The 15,641-nt window shown below is 28.9% G+C and overlaps 1 protein-coding gene across 1 annotated transcript in view; it reads right to left on the bottom strand.

Annotated features, from left to right (window-relative positions):
* Positions 1-1,787: 1,787 nt before the first annotated feature.
* LOC129981566 (protein spaetzle 5-like) overlaps positions 1,788-15,641 on the bottom strand; it is a 56,401-nt gene continuing 42,547 nt past the window's right edge. Inside the window, exons 3-5 of the mRNA XM_056092462.1 lie at positions 10,396-11,184; positions 3,413-3,565; positions 1,788-2,651 (exon numbers count right to left, since the gene is read on the bottom strand). Coding sequence (XP_055948437.1) covers positions 2,465-2,651; positions 3,413-3,565; positions 10,396-11,184 — 1,129 coding nt within the window. The 3' untranslated portion in view covers positions 1,788-2,464. The remainder of the gene's footprint in view (positions 2,652-3,412; positions 3,566-10,395; positions 11,185-15,641) is intronic.

A 15,641-nucleotide genomic window follows, 5' to 3' on the forward strand; every position in this document is an offset into this window, starting at 1 on the left:
ATTAAGTATTATTTACAAGTGTGAGTGTTTTTTGTTTTTTTTCTGTATTGCTGACTGTCAATATTAGGAAATAATATAGGGGTGTCCGAACGAAAGGTCTTCTGCTTGCTTATATTTGTAAATATGTACCATTAAATGTACCATCTCTGATTGATTATCCAAAACAGTAACAAACCAAACTTCACAAGATGTACCTTTTTAGAAGTCTTATTTATCCAACGTCACTTCAAAGAGTGGAAATGCACGAATAGACCAGCACATTTTCTTTTAAACAAATGCCCCTAAATGCTTTCAAATCTTTGGTTTTTCCAAAAATATCGATTGATTTCTTAGAGTAGCATCGCGTTTTAAAGCTATACGAGAACTATTTAGAGATTCGTTTCAATAATTTTGAATTGTAGAGGAAGACGCCTAAGCTAACGAACTAAATTTGGAAACTGGTCGGATTCGGTATTCGAAACTATCTCCAAACTATCATGATGCTAAGATTTTATTTGGTACATTGTATATTCGTAAATAGTTTTTAGTATAAAAAAACATACTTAATAATTTACAAATTTGGTATATGGTGCTAAGTGTTAAGATAAATACTTATGCATTTCAAGTTAGGATTTAATACCATCAGTTATTATATCGATATATAAAAACTATTAAAGGACAATATATGCTAAAAAGAGATGAATGATAGGAAAAATGTACTGGTAGTATGTTCACATTATTTTTATCCGAGATGAAATGATGCCGATCATTTTTATTAGTATATCTGTTTTTCTGGAATTCCATTTCTACTCGCCTAGGCCCCATAAAAAAACAGCTGTCTTTGAATATTCAAATCAGTGCTCTTTTACGATCTCAGCAGAACAAACCAATAGCAGTTATTAATACCACAGAATTGGGCAATACGTAAAACTCTCTATTTGCAAGATATGTAGAAGAGTATGACCTATTTCTTCTTTTGCTGAACAGGAAAATATGCTGCACGATAATTTTGGTATTCTTAGATGTTAATACAATATTTTTGTCATTTGGATATACATAGGTAGCAAAGAAACAAACTGCAGGATAAAACATGAAAGAAAATAAATTTTACGAACACAAACGATAAATTTATTTCAAATATTCTAAAATCAAACATAAAAATATTTATTTACAAAAGTAAATTACTACATTTCTTATAACATAATGAACATGCATCGGTGTTTAAAATTTTATTAATAATACTAAATTCAACCAAAGGAATTTTTACTGTCATATCAATTTCTTTTCTAGTAATCTAATAATAGGCATAGGAAAGTAAATGTTGAGCACTTATTTTAAATTCAAAAAAGATTTTTTAAAAACTATATTCGAAGTGAAACTGAAAGAATATGTATTGTCTTTGGGAAACTATCATTCGTTTTTCAGATTTAAAAAAAAAGAAGCTAAAATTCAGTTTAGAACTGCAACAAAGGACATGTCAATAAAAGACATAGGGGAAAAAGAAAAGGATTTCATTACTGAATTTTTGCAAGAATATTAAAATTAATACATATATGATAATATGCAGATAAAACGTAATGCATATTAATAAAAAAAACGTTTGTTTAATTTCAAAATATTTCAAAATCAACCAGCTTCGATTGTAATAATTTCATTATCAAAAACTGAAAAACGATTTTTTTTTACTTGCCAAAGTTATATTGAGTTTCCAAAATTAATGTTTTATTAAACCTATGCTGATAAATTAACTCTAAATATTTCATAAAATAAAATAAAAATGTTTAAAAGTGTATTATAAAGGAACATATTAATTTCCAATTTATTCGTAGAAATATATTAATTATTTTTTTTTTCATTAACTGCTCATCTTTAACTCATAATTAATGTATCGAAATACATATTTAAACAATCATATAACTGTAAATCTGAAATGACCAATGATTTTACTAGCCATTATAAAAATAATGAATGAAATATGAGAAGATTTAATTTATTGTTATTTATTCGCGTGAAAAGAGTTGAGCTTTATTTATGCAAATTCAGACTTCTTTAATGTGATATTTGTCATGAGTGTGCGCTTGGTGTTTCTAAATATTAAAATTAAAAAAATATTCCATTTGAAATTAGTAGTTACTTTTTATATCTATTTTATACCTAGAAGTTCTACAAAAGAAATAGAAATATATACAACACATTTCCATAAGTGCAAAACAACAAGCAATTATAACATTCATACACATATAATGGACCTTTTAACACTACAATTCTTTGAAACATGTTGGAATGTATTCACTTAAATTTAACCTTGCTTTATGGACATTTCTTCCTTGATAATTTCATTCACTACAGGACGAACTTTCAACAACACGAATTCTACTTTTTTTTTTTTTTTAAGTAAAAAAAGAAATTCATAACTTATGGGTGTTTTTGGTGTCACTGCACGAGTTGGCACTATCTATTTACTTTCCATTGTCAGTGGATATGTTCACTTCTTTTTGTTTTGCCGCGTTATTTCACAGACACAGCAGGATGGAATGAAAAAATTATCTTCCGATGTTCCTTGACCATCTGCATTCAAAGACAATAATTTCTTTTTTATGTACTTTTGTCTGCAGCGACTTTCGAATCCAAATGGCAAAGAGAGGCGTGAAGAACAGGGGTCACCCGGATTCCTGCAAAAAATGTTGATAAAAGCTCATATTTTCACTGAATTGTAAAGAAGAATTGAATGAGGAGAAAATAAAGTTGAATGGAACAATAGATTTTATGGCAGGTTTAAATTTACCTTTTCAAAATGTTTTAGTAATAAAATTAAGCGAAAGAGAATAAAGGAAATTTGTGTTAGGAAACTGGCAGTTTAAAGTGTTGCTTATTTTTATTGAGGTTAAATGCTTGTTTTCATTGTAAATTCCACATGCAGTGGTCACTGAAAGGCTATTATCCGCTGTTATCTTTTAAATGACCACTGATGTGAAATTGAAAGTGCCAGAATTTGTGGTAAAACTTTTTAGGTAATTCAGTTCCCTTTTTTTTAAATCATGATATTATTTTAAATTGGTATTTATCTGTTTTTTATTAAGAAGGCAGCTTTTTTTCCTATTAAAAATGTTTTTAAAAATTTGAATTGGTATTTGAGATTCATTCAGTGTATAGAGGCAGTGGTACACATCAAGTAAATTTCGTAATAATCTTCAGAGTTAGAGATGAAAAATATGAGCATAAGAGATTATTGAAATTAAACATAATCAATACTCCCGCAAATCAGATATTCGCTGAAGATGCCAGAATTCTATTTAACCCATCCAAATACATTAATGCAAATGATGAAGCAATTGTTTGAGCAACATTCTAAATATCTACACAAACCACAGCAAATGTAATAATGAAAGCTTTTTGTAAAATGATGGATATGAATTGATAAGAAGCAACTTACAAACAAATATCAACTCTGATATATTGCGTAAATCTTCTATCCCTTTCGGGGACGTTGACGATGTACTTCCACTCGGAATTATCATTTAAAGCAGCTCTAGGAGGCACATATGTAGACCGTACCTGACAAGCGACTTCCACATCTTCGTTTCTCCTGAAATTTGAATAAATCAACTAATAACTAAAATTCAAAAAGTAAATATCGATAAGTAAATAAATACATATATTGCCTAAACAGAACTCATTCTAAAAATGTTAATTTGAACCAAACAGTTGTTACAAAAGGTTCTCAATGTTAAATATTCTAAATCTAAACATCACAAAAAAAAAAAAAAAAAAAAAAAACTTTGCCAGAAACAATTACTTACCAAATTACTCAAATCTTATTATTTAATAGAACTTTAACAATGGTTAAAAATATTTTTAAAAATTCTCTTTGTTTACACTTTTAATGCATGTTTTTCAACTATTTTCATAAATAGGAAGATCGAAGAATGCATTTTACATAATGCAAATAAAAAAACGGGATATTTGTATAAAAGGTAAAATCAAAGAAGAATATAAAATAGTTAAGAAAACTTTCTAGATTGAAAGTAACTGTGAACATCGTTTTTATTAATTTCATTTATATGCAAAAACTATCATACGCACTCAACATTTATCATTTTCATCAGTCATACTTTTATTTTATTTGTGAATCTTCAAAAAAATTGTCCAATGTCTTTAGTCCCTTTTTTGTTATATGTATTATTATCGTTGTGAGGAGACATATGTTTGTTGTTTGAACTTAAAGGGCATTTGAAAGAAGTATAGTTATCCAGATCGGTACACACTCTGAACCGTCCTTATTTTTTACGGTACAGTTTATTTTGCAATAGTTAAATTTTATTTTTATTTTTTAATGCTGAGCTATTATATTAGTCAGTTTCTTTCACTCTACTGAAGGAGATGAGTTTATTTAGCTTATAAAATAAGTCTTAGTTAAAAAAAAAATGTGCGGATATGGTACATGTATGGCATTATTTTACATGGTATTTTTGACCTAGGATTGAATTTTACAAAACACAAGGTAATAAACCAACCATTTGAGGGCATTAATTTTCAAACTTTTCTATCTTTATTACGACATATATCAATTAATTTATTTACAGTCCTTCCAGCAAAAGTTTATCAATTAAAAAAAGTTTTTGATGATCTTTTGTAATTTTAGAATAAGCAGTGCACAAATTCTAATAAATGATGAAGTTCAATGAGATTCAACCTTCTGTAAAATAAATACAAAAAAACTTTTATCTTAATTCTAACTATGATAAATATCTTGGTGATCTCTCGATCATTTTCGTTGAAAGCTGTACAATTTCTTTTCTAAATAGACATTTGCGAACGTTTCTTGCAATTATGTAATTTAGAACTTTTGCTTATAAAAGAGAGTATAAGTGTGTGTCTTAACGGTGTCCAGAAAGATCTGTCACAATTAGTTATGAAATTTGTCACAAATATGCTCCTCGCAGTCCGAATTTCAAAATATAATGTAGAATTTCTTATTTAATATTTTGTATTTTTTAGAGATTTTTTACAAGCATTTGCCCTTATGAATGCCCTAAAGATTGTAGGGGAAAAAATCTCTGCATGGTCGAATAGAGCGAACAATTGTCTTTCTAAAAATGTTTCTCACGTTTGATATAATTTTAATAAATTTTGAGAAATTTTTAAATATTTGTCATTTTTTCTGAAAAATTAAGATTAAAACTAAAATGCATCATCCAATATTCTAATGTATATATATATATATATATATATATATATATATATATATATATATATATATATATATATATATATATATATATATATATATATATATATTCTTTTAAATTTTTGAAGTCACTATTCATTTTCTTTATTTCAAAACAAGAATGATCAGAATAACTTAATTCATTGATTTTTTAATTAAATGTTTTTCATATAAGTTCAAAGATTTTCTTCAATGGTCCAGGGAGTGAAGAAATAAAGCTTCTCCCAGAAAAAGTTTTATTTCTTTATTAATTTGGCATGTTGCTTAATTAGGAATCAAGTATGAAGATTTTCTATATGCATCTATGGGGACGTAAAATTGGTCCGAAATTGTTAATCGTCGACTGGTAATATTATGTTTGCATTGTTTTATTTGAATCGGTGAAAAGTCTCCAAAAAAATTTCAAATTTATATCCTCATTATCGCCAAAAAATTTTTTTCCCTAATTGAATAATTTGTGTAAAATGACTCTAAATTGCGCAGTTAGGATTATAAATTGAATTTAAAGTCAGGATACATTTTTTTTTTTTTTGCTTGATTCAGCTTACACAAGCCATGTGCGGTGAAACTTGCTTAATGGTTAACAAATTATAATGTAATTATATGGGAGAAAAATACATTTCTGTGAATGGCGAGATATATTTTATACCTAGTATATTATTTATATTTGTGTATTTCAATTTTTTTTTTAATATAAAGATATCATTTAAATTCAAACTAAGTAGTTCCAGCTCATTTGGTCCATAATATGACAATAAATAAAATACAAGGACAAACATTTGAAAAGATTTTGATACTGGACAATCATAGACAAATGTATGTAAAAAGCAATTTACTCGCTAACAGATATATGGGGATTTCTCATGAGTAAACTCTTTTCATTCAGTTACTATTGTCCCACCTCTGGCCAATTCCATTATTTTAAAAAGTTAGTTGCATATACCGAAAAGATTTAAGTGATTGATTTCTTATTGATGCAAATAAATTTAATGTTAAGACATCTTAGAATTATATGTTTTAGTTTTCAAATTTCTTTTTACTATTTGTATGTATATATATATATATATATATATATATAATCTGCTACTAAAGAATTTTGATTCTAAATAATTAATGTTTTAGTTCTTTTCAATAATTGACGAAAAATTAATAATATCAATTTCTGCAGTTTCAAATAATTTAAATTTATTTTAGTTATTAATATAATTATAACCTCCTGTTATTTGCAGAAACACTTTTAACTGTTAGCAGATCCCATAACATTATTCTTGGAGATTAGAAGCGAAACGAGGAAGGGGGGTAATATCTTTGTTATTTTGATATGATTTAAATTCTAACATCGGCGATCAGCTGTTCGCCCACGTCTATATATTTAAAAAAAATTGGCAAAACCAACCTTCAACCAAAATACTGCCCGAATCCTCTAATTTTTGTTTCATACGAATATTAATTTTTGTTTAAACAATGGTCACCTATTCTCCAGTTATCCAAATTTTTCAAGATATCACAATACCATTACTTTTCTGTGCATTATCTATGGGAAAATGACAACGATAAATCTTTTAACCATTACACTGATTTTGATGATTTTCTATTTCATTTGAAAATTCAATACCTCTAAATACATCAAGGGTCTCCTCCCCTTTCTACCTTTATTTTTGAGGGAAACTGGAAAATAAAAGACGGACTTCCAAACTGGAAAGATATCGCCGATTAATTTCGTCTTTTTGCAAGCATAATTGACTAATAAGAACACTCTATCTTCATTACGTATTTTCATAATTTAAAATAGAACATTTTAATTTTGTTTTGATAAGATGTATTTCATGGACAAAATGTCCGTAACCTCGACAAAGACGTCGAATATTAATAAGATTAATTTAGCCATGTAAATCAATTTTGAAGAACTACATCTTATCATTAAAAAGATATTATATTACTTTTATCACATTTTTTAAAATTATATTTGTAAAATAATAATAGAATATTCTTATTTATTAGATACACATCTAAGTGGCGAAATTAACTAATAAAATTGTTCCAGTTTAGAGATTTATCAAAGTTTTATTTCGTAATATATCTCGAAATGAAAAGCAAGCATCATATGAAACAACAAAAAAAAAATTTAATAGGTACAGTGATTGTGTCTGAGAAACTCTGCCGAGGTTTTCTTCTAAAAAAACGTCCAATCAATATTTTTCGGTTTCTCTCAAAACTGGAGATATAAGAAGTACAAGTAAACACTGGTTACATATTTAGAGGTCATAAGCTATCATATGAAATTAAAATGTTGAAAATCGGTAAAATTGGCGAAACTTATCACGAATTTTCCCTATAGGGCATCTATAATAAAGTAGTGTTTTTCCGATTATTTTTTTCAAAACTGGAAATGGAGGAGAACAAGTGACCATTGATGACATAGCTAGAAGTATGAAGTTTCATACGAAACAAAAATTGGCGTAATGGAACCAGTGGCAAAGACTAAACGATTTGTTCATTGGTTCTTGTTTTTTTAAACATATAAATAGCATCATTTGTAACAAAACTTTGTAATTTTCTTGTCTCTCTCTTTCTTTCCTTTTTTTTAGAACGCTTCTTTTTTTATTTATATATTTAGATTTTTATCGTTTATATCACCAAGCAATATCATTATCATGGATACAAAACATATAAAATCATAATAATTTTTTAACTTCGTCTTGATAGCTTTATTTTATGTTTTTCTGATTTTTATTTCGCTCATTCAACATGTCACACGCAACGCCGAGCGGGTACTGCTAGTAATTTATAAGTTTAATTGTGAATTTTATAAAACAACCCAAAACAGATCACACATTGATAAATCTTTCAAGTTGAGATTGAAAAAATTCTGAAATCCAAAATAAGTCACAGTAATGAGTCTTGATCGGCTAATTTAAAAACTTTATACGATGCAGGCAATTTCGTAGGATCTTCCAAAGATAAAATAACTGACAACATCTTAACAGTCTTATTTGATTCACTATTAAATAAATAATTATTATTTTAAATATAAGCTAGAATTAAAATTTTAATCTAAATATTTCAATTGTTTTTCTTTTAAAATGCCTTGATTCAGTTTTATACCTACATTCTCTTTACAACAAGGCAATGATATAAGAATATACTGTTTTCTGACTTAAGATTTTACGATATAATGAACTTCGAAAGAATATTTCTTTTGCACTGATTTTATTGTGTTGAACACACTGGTTTCGTTTGACATGGAACGAATGAACCGTCATAAATACATACAAAATCCGAAATTCATTTATAAAATGGAAAAATGTAGAATATTATTCATTGGAAATGCATTGCCTACCATTAAAAGATTAACTTTGGAATAGTTAACAAATCAATTCCTTTTACTCTTGCTTTCTCACAACTATAATGTTGATGATTCGCTTCACTTGCATAATATCAATTAGCTTTAGTGTAATGTTTCCAGTCTTAGATTTTCTTTTCTATTGAATATGATACATGCATTGACTTTAAAACAGGAAAGTATCTTCCAACGCAGTATGCTCATTAAAATAAATTTTGTATGTTAACACATTACTAAATAGCTAGTATTTTTTTCCTATATCTTATAACTTTGCATGTTATTGCTTTTTTCTGATTCTTATTTCAGTAGTTAACTAGTCATTTTTCACATTCATTTACATAATATTTTTAAAAACGTTGTTAAATATGTAGGATGACTATAAAATGACTTTCCTCCTTTGGAAGCACCCGCAGCTAAAACTAATAAATAAAATGAGATGCAATTTCATATACAAGAGGTAAAGATATGGAGAGATCAAATGACTAAAAAAATTTTTGACAAAGTTTACCGATATGAGATGTTTTAGCAATGCTGAAAACAAAATGGGCTAACAGTGATTATAAGGAGAGTAGTTTGTGCAAAATTTCATTAATATTCCAGTGATTAAAAAAAATTGCATGTACAGAAATGAATGGCAAACGGCATATAATTCTTAGAAAATAATCTGTTATTAATCTACATTAAGGGTCCTTGGTCCGCGTGCAAGATTTTTCATGTGTTGATCTTTTTTTATGCAAGTTTTTGCATTAGCGAGTTCTAGTACATTAATTTTTTTTTCTGTATTTTTTTTTTCTCCTTGGCTTTCTATGGTTTCCGTGTGAAATTTGGTTTGATGCCAAAGCTGTAGATGAGGGACAGTTATTTCATGGTCACTCTGCATTTCTATATTATTTTAAATTTGACGATTATTTCTACTAGACTTGTATTCATAGGCGCTCGTTAAAAACGATAATTAACTTAAAAATTATAATTAAAAAACGTTTTAAATTATGAGATATTACTTATACCATATTATTTGTAGAATTGGAATTAAATTTGAATGTAGTAGCAATATAAGAGACATTTTTTACATTAATATAGGATTAGGCATTACAATTTGAAACTTCTTATGATACAATTTTAAACTAATTAATAGAAAAACTAGACAAGAGAGGGAATTTTTGTAGCAATAACGTTACAAAAACTTGTAAACAATCCAAATTTTTCCATTTATACAAATTTGCATTTAATCAAATACAGTAATATTTTTTTCAAAAATATCTGTAAAGTTCTAAAAGTTTTTTTAAAAAAAATTCCTTTATTTTACATGAAATTAATAAACGTATCCGATTAAAAATTATTTTACCCTTTCGGTATATGCAAGTTATTTGAAAGTTATTCTTGCACTTGTTTTGAGTATTCCTATCTATTCAAATATCTAAGGATATTTTTATAATCATTTACTTTAAACATCAATGTCAAGAATATAATTTTATGCATATGTAATTATACATTTTTGGATCACTTAATTAATAATTCAGTATGTGTGACAGACATTATACCGTTCATTAAATAGATAATTGTGTTTGCTTAGTGATTAGAGGAAATAAAAGGGTATAAAATTCCTGCTACTTTTTAAGACAAACATGGCGAGAATACGAAAAACATAGTACCATGGAGCTGGTGTTGTTTATATTTGTTTAGTCAGTGATGGTATCAGAAAAATATATTGTGTCTCAGATGTTATTTATCCTTATTATGCATTGATTTTTTGAACTGTTATTGAGTATATTCCTGATTATGACTATTATTCTTATATTTGCGAAAATATTGTAATACATCAGTTATAACAAAATTTATTTCTTACCTCTCCCTTCTTCCCATAGTTTGCAGTCTGGAAAACTGACCGTCTCTTTGTTCTGCGCCATTTTGTACAGGTTCACTAGTCCCAGTTTTTGTGTTGTAAGAAGGAGAACCTTTCCAATTACTTATTGTTTGTGGTCTCATCGTGACATCAGTGTAGGGATTGTGGCCTTTCACACTGTACTGTGTCTGAGGTGGTTGTATTTGGTAAGGATCTTGCGGCGGTATGTCCTGTTGATGAAATCGGGTGAAATTATCCTGTCCAAATTGATTTCCGTAAGGTATGATCTGTTGAGGCTCTATCCTATTATACTGTGTTACTCCACGGTTTCCATATACATTATAATTATCTTCAGCAACAGGACGACTACTAGGTCCAGAACGCTCATTATAATTAAGTCTTTGAGTGGAAGGAGGACTCCTTCCCATGTTTATAGTCCGTCTCTGGTTATTCAAAACTTGCGCTCTAGATTGCCGTTCCGATCCTGGCATGTAGGGACTTCTTGGTGTTCCTGGAGCCAGCTGTCGGTTGCCATTCTGTCCAACTTGTCTCCAACGGTCTGCTTGGAAACCTGTTGCAGGTTTGTCACTTGTTGGTGTGTTCCAATTGTTATATCCGTTTGGCGAAAAACGACCTCCTGGTGGAGGCTGGTATCCGTCATGATAATGAGGTTGTGGAGTTGGTAGCAGAGCAATGTTAGGTTCAACATCTCCTTTTCTTTCGTCTACGAAAAGCGAAGTGAGGTTGAATACTTGAGATCTGGAGCTCGTGAGAAGATGGAAGATTTGATCTCTGTAGAAGAAACAAGAGATTTAATGTTAAGTGTTCATTTCTGAGTGAGAGTGACAACGAAATCCTCACAAATTAAATGACACTGAGCTGTGTAAATAGGTGAAATTTTCATTATTAATTTTAACAGAGAAAAATTCGCTAATAAGCTTAAGAAATATTCCCATTTATTTTAGTTTAATGCTTTTGAAGTAATCAGTATCATGATAAAAATAATTGTAGTTTTCAAACTGAATAATAGAATATATCGATGTAAAACAGCTTACGAAGCGTAATCCAAAATTTCAATTCGATAAAAATGCTTAAACCATAGATAAAGTACACTTAATTATGAAAAATCATCATCAAGCAATTTTTATAACACGAAATGAATTCCGAATCAGCTGGAGTGGGTTTTCCAAAACTTTTTCGCATACTCTATAAAAGTGTTATTCCCCACATAAAATATTAAACCTTTGGCAAGACCGTGAATGCTACAAGCGCTTAGATCTTTATTTTTAGAATTCCACGGATGAGAATTTTGTGCTTTATAGTTTAAAAAAACGAGTATGAATTTTGAACACTTTTTTTTTCTGACCGAACCTATAATTTTAGTAATAAGATCAGTAACAAACTTCATTTCTTTATTTAAGTCGTTGTATTTTTTGAATTACACGTCTACATACATGCGAAAGTATATACCGATAGATAGTTAATCGTTTAACAAATTTGGCTCAAAATTTGTCAAAGATCTGTACTTTAGATTCTAAGACTATGTATCAAATGCCATTTATCTAAGTTGTTGCATTTTTTAGTTATCGCATACGTATGCATGCAAAAATAGAAACATACAGTCAACTCTTTCTTTGGATTTGTTTTACAATACACAGCTACATTTTTAATGCAAAATCTGTGTGACATATTTCATTCAACTGCATCTTTCTGTTTTGTAGTTATTAAGTTCATCTGTACTCAAGAAGCCAGGCAGACAGATTTTTTTGTGAATGGATGTCGTTCATAGAAATCTAGAAATTTGGTATAAAGACCACATTCCGAATTTCTCACATTTAGCTCAAGGTAGTTTATTGTTATCATGTCCCAGGAAGACATATAATTCCAAAAACGAGTTTTTCGGACACAGAGAAATTTAAAACATGAAGTTTTGTCAAAATTTCGAGTTTAAAAGAATTCAACAATACTTTCTCTTTGGATTTTTTTTATATGCGAGAAAGTAAAAGAATTATAAATTCAGTAGTGAAATATAATAAATTACTTCAAAGAAACCATAAGTTTAGTTAGAAAACTTAACTAAATGAATTAATGACGCAATCTTTGATTAGCTTTGATGTGATGATGAAAATTTTATATAAATTGATGTTCCAAATGCAAAAGTTTAATTATCGATACTTAAACATCCTTTTTTTATTCCTAGTGTGTGAAAATTATCCAATCTTCCGTTACATCCAGAAAAAAAGTAACTTTTCATTCTCTGAAATGGCCACCTGTTATTTGGGGTGCAACAAATTGGCCCTCTCACAAACGTTACTTGACCCCAAAAGCTGAAGTACATGTAAATACCCTGAATAAATATTTAACAAGAGGTTTTAAGAAAGACACGATCAAGCGTTTTTCTTTCTTTTCTTTCTAAGTTCACTTTCCTTTTTTTCTCTTCTTAAATCTGGCTTTGAATAAGGCGTTGGATGAAACCCGTGTGTGACCCGCATTTCCTTTCAAACAATAGATGTGGAACAAGAGAAGATGAGACAGTGCTTGTACTTTCATCGGCTGACCTTTTTTTCCGCTTTCCCCTCGTTGATGTACCAAATTTTATCCACTGTCAATATCATTCAGGACAAAAGAATTGTGTTTGCATACCTCTTAGAGAGGGTGTTGGTTTTCAGACCCGGATTTACTATCCAGTCTACTCTGGTCTGGAATTCGTTGACAAACTTTTCATTCATTAGGAAGACTACACCTGCCATGACGTGATTTGAATCATTGCTCTTTTAATCATGACATCAGATTTTCCTTATTCGTCATTCTAATGTTCGACAACCCTGACATTAGCATCTGATGTAATTTTTCTGGAAACTAGCGAATGTTCTTGATTGATTAGATGTTGCCAGAAATAAGATGATAATTTTTGATTGCCGTAAGTTCTTTAAAGGTGGTTGCTATTTTATTTATTTATTTATTTCGAATTAACAAAAATCTTAGAGAATTTTGGAATTATAAATTTTTTTCAGAAAAAAAGTTGAATATTTAAAAAAATTTTAAGAAGAAAATGTCTTCTGAAATTTTTATATTAGAAAAAATCGGCAATTTTGTTTTAGTCGTCTGTAATTGTTTATATGTAAAAAATATATCAATTATAATATTTTTGATTTTGATTTGGTGAGTACTTTGAAATTAATACTTAATCTCAATTTTTGTTTTTGTTTTTCAAAAAAATGTTTAATTGATATTTATTTAAACAATTTACCAAAGACATTTTATATGAGATAATGAACGTCATATTTGGAACTATATACATAAATTTGCTCCATGGGAGCAGGTAATGTATCTTTTAAGAATATTTCTGATACATTTTATTTGATGTAGGCCTAAAGCGCATTATTTTTACATCTATTTAAACGAATTATTATTACGCCTATTTAACTATATGGCTACACCCGCATCACTTCTAAAATATTTTTCATCAACAAATAGCTAAAAAAATTCCTAACCATTCACAAAATAACATTTTATTCATGTAATTAATAACAAAACGTCCAGTATGCCGTTTCTCATATCTATTCACTACATCTAATAGTCAAATTAAACTATATAAATTCAAAATTATGGTATATACTGTTATAGATCAATCTGCTTTTCTGCTACTAGAATTCGAAAAGAATTGAAAAAAAAATGGACGATACATATAACTGTAATATATTACAAGTGTTTAAAAAAAATAAAACAAGCGTTGCAATGTAAACACTTTACTATTTCTGATGGAGTTAGTATGGTTTATTTTGTGCTGCAGATACTATTTCTGCTGCATCAATGAGGGTGACTAACTCGTTGAGGCTGAGACTGTCCTCAAATCTATCAAAAGGTCCGGAACATATGTTATCATTAACTAGATCAGTTCAAGAATTTATTTTCATTATTATTTTATATATTAAAATTTATTATACTATATATATATAACAGTCTTACATATGGCCCCCACTTAATTTCAGTAAAAGAAATAAAAGGGTATATATTTAAATCCAAAATTTAGACTTATAAGCAGGATCGAGCTATCACCCATGCTAGTACGTCCGGGGTAATCTGAAGATAAAGCCGCTGCTACAGCATAGTCAGGCATTAGGATGAATACAAAAATAATCCCTATTACAGAGCGGCCCACCTCCTAGCGAAGGAGGCGCAATTCGACATCGGTATGGATACAGCTCAACCCCACACCTTTTGTATCTAACAGGGAAGCGAGAACCAACTTAAGGCAATCAGATACATCTGAGGTTCTCTCTAGTGGAATTATTTAGATTTATAAAATAAAAATAGATTTACAAAACAAAACAAATCTAATAAAAACGAGTTGGGGAAAAGGAAGTACAGAATTGGATGGATGAGGTGATCACAATCGCAGCTAAAAATGACAAATCAGCTACACATACTAAAGTCCATAACAGCATATGGCAAAATGTTTAATAAAAAGTTCATTGCTTAAATTTTACATTTTCTAATTATAAGGGATTATTAATAATGAAACTCAATATTCGCTAATGTCCGATTATTACTCACATTACATCGGTGCATTACATTAATCACAGCAAGGGTTTTCAAGATTTTCAATCCTTGAAAAGAAAAACTTTTGTTGTCTTCACTTTTCTCCTTCTATATTAGAATTAGTATTGAACTATATGCATATGGGGGTAATCGAGATCTAATGCAACTCGGATTTAAAAGCAAAATTCTGTGAAGTTGAATTGCTCAAACTTTACAAATATTGGAAAACATTGGAAAATTGCCAAATGAAAGTATTTCCGTATTTGAAAGTACTTATAGGTGCGGTCAATTATTTTCATTTGTAAAAGGAAATCAGTTTCGTGTCAAATCCAAAATGACTGACATTCACCTTGGATTAGATGCGAAATTCACCACTGTGAAAGAGATATTCATCGAGGTAGAAAAGGTGATAGCAAAGAAGAGATATCATCGGGAAGAAAACATTAATTTTACCGTTATCCTTGTTCTTTTTACTTTTTCGTACACGTAATATAGTAATCGTCAAAAAAATTGAGCTCTAGATTTTGATGAATCTCCACGTTGAGAACTCCTATTACTTTTGTAAATAGTTCGTCCATCAGTCTGTCTGTGACAAAGATAACTCAAAAATGCTTAACTTTGAAATTTGGTGTACGGTCTTTGCACCAAATTTTCAGATTTCTATCAAATTTTGGGCAAAATACTCTAAATAAAAATCTGGCTGTTTG

Source organism: Argiope bruennichi, chromosome 8 (assembly GCF_947563725.1).
Source record: "Argiope bruennichi chromosome 8, qqArgBrue1.1, whole genome shotgun sequence".
Classification (NCBI taxonomy): domain Eukaryota; kingdom Metazoa; phylum Arthropoda; class Arachnida; order Araneae; family Araneidae; genus Argiope; species Argiope bruennichi.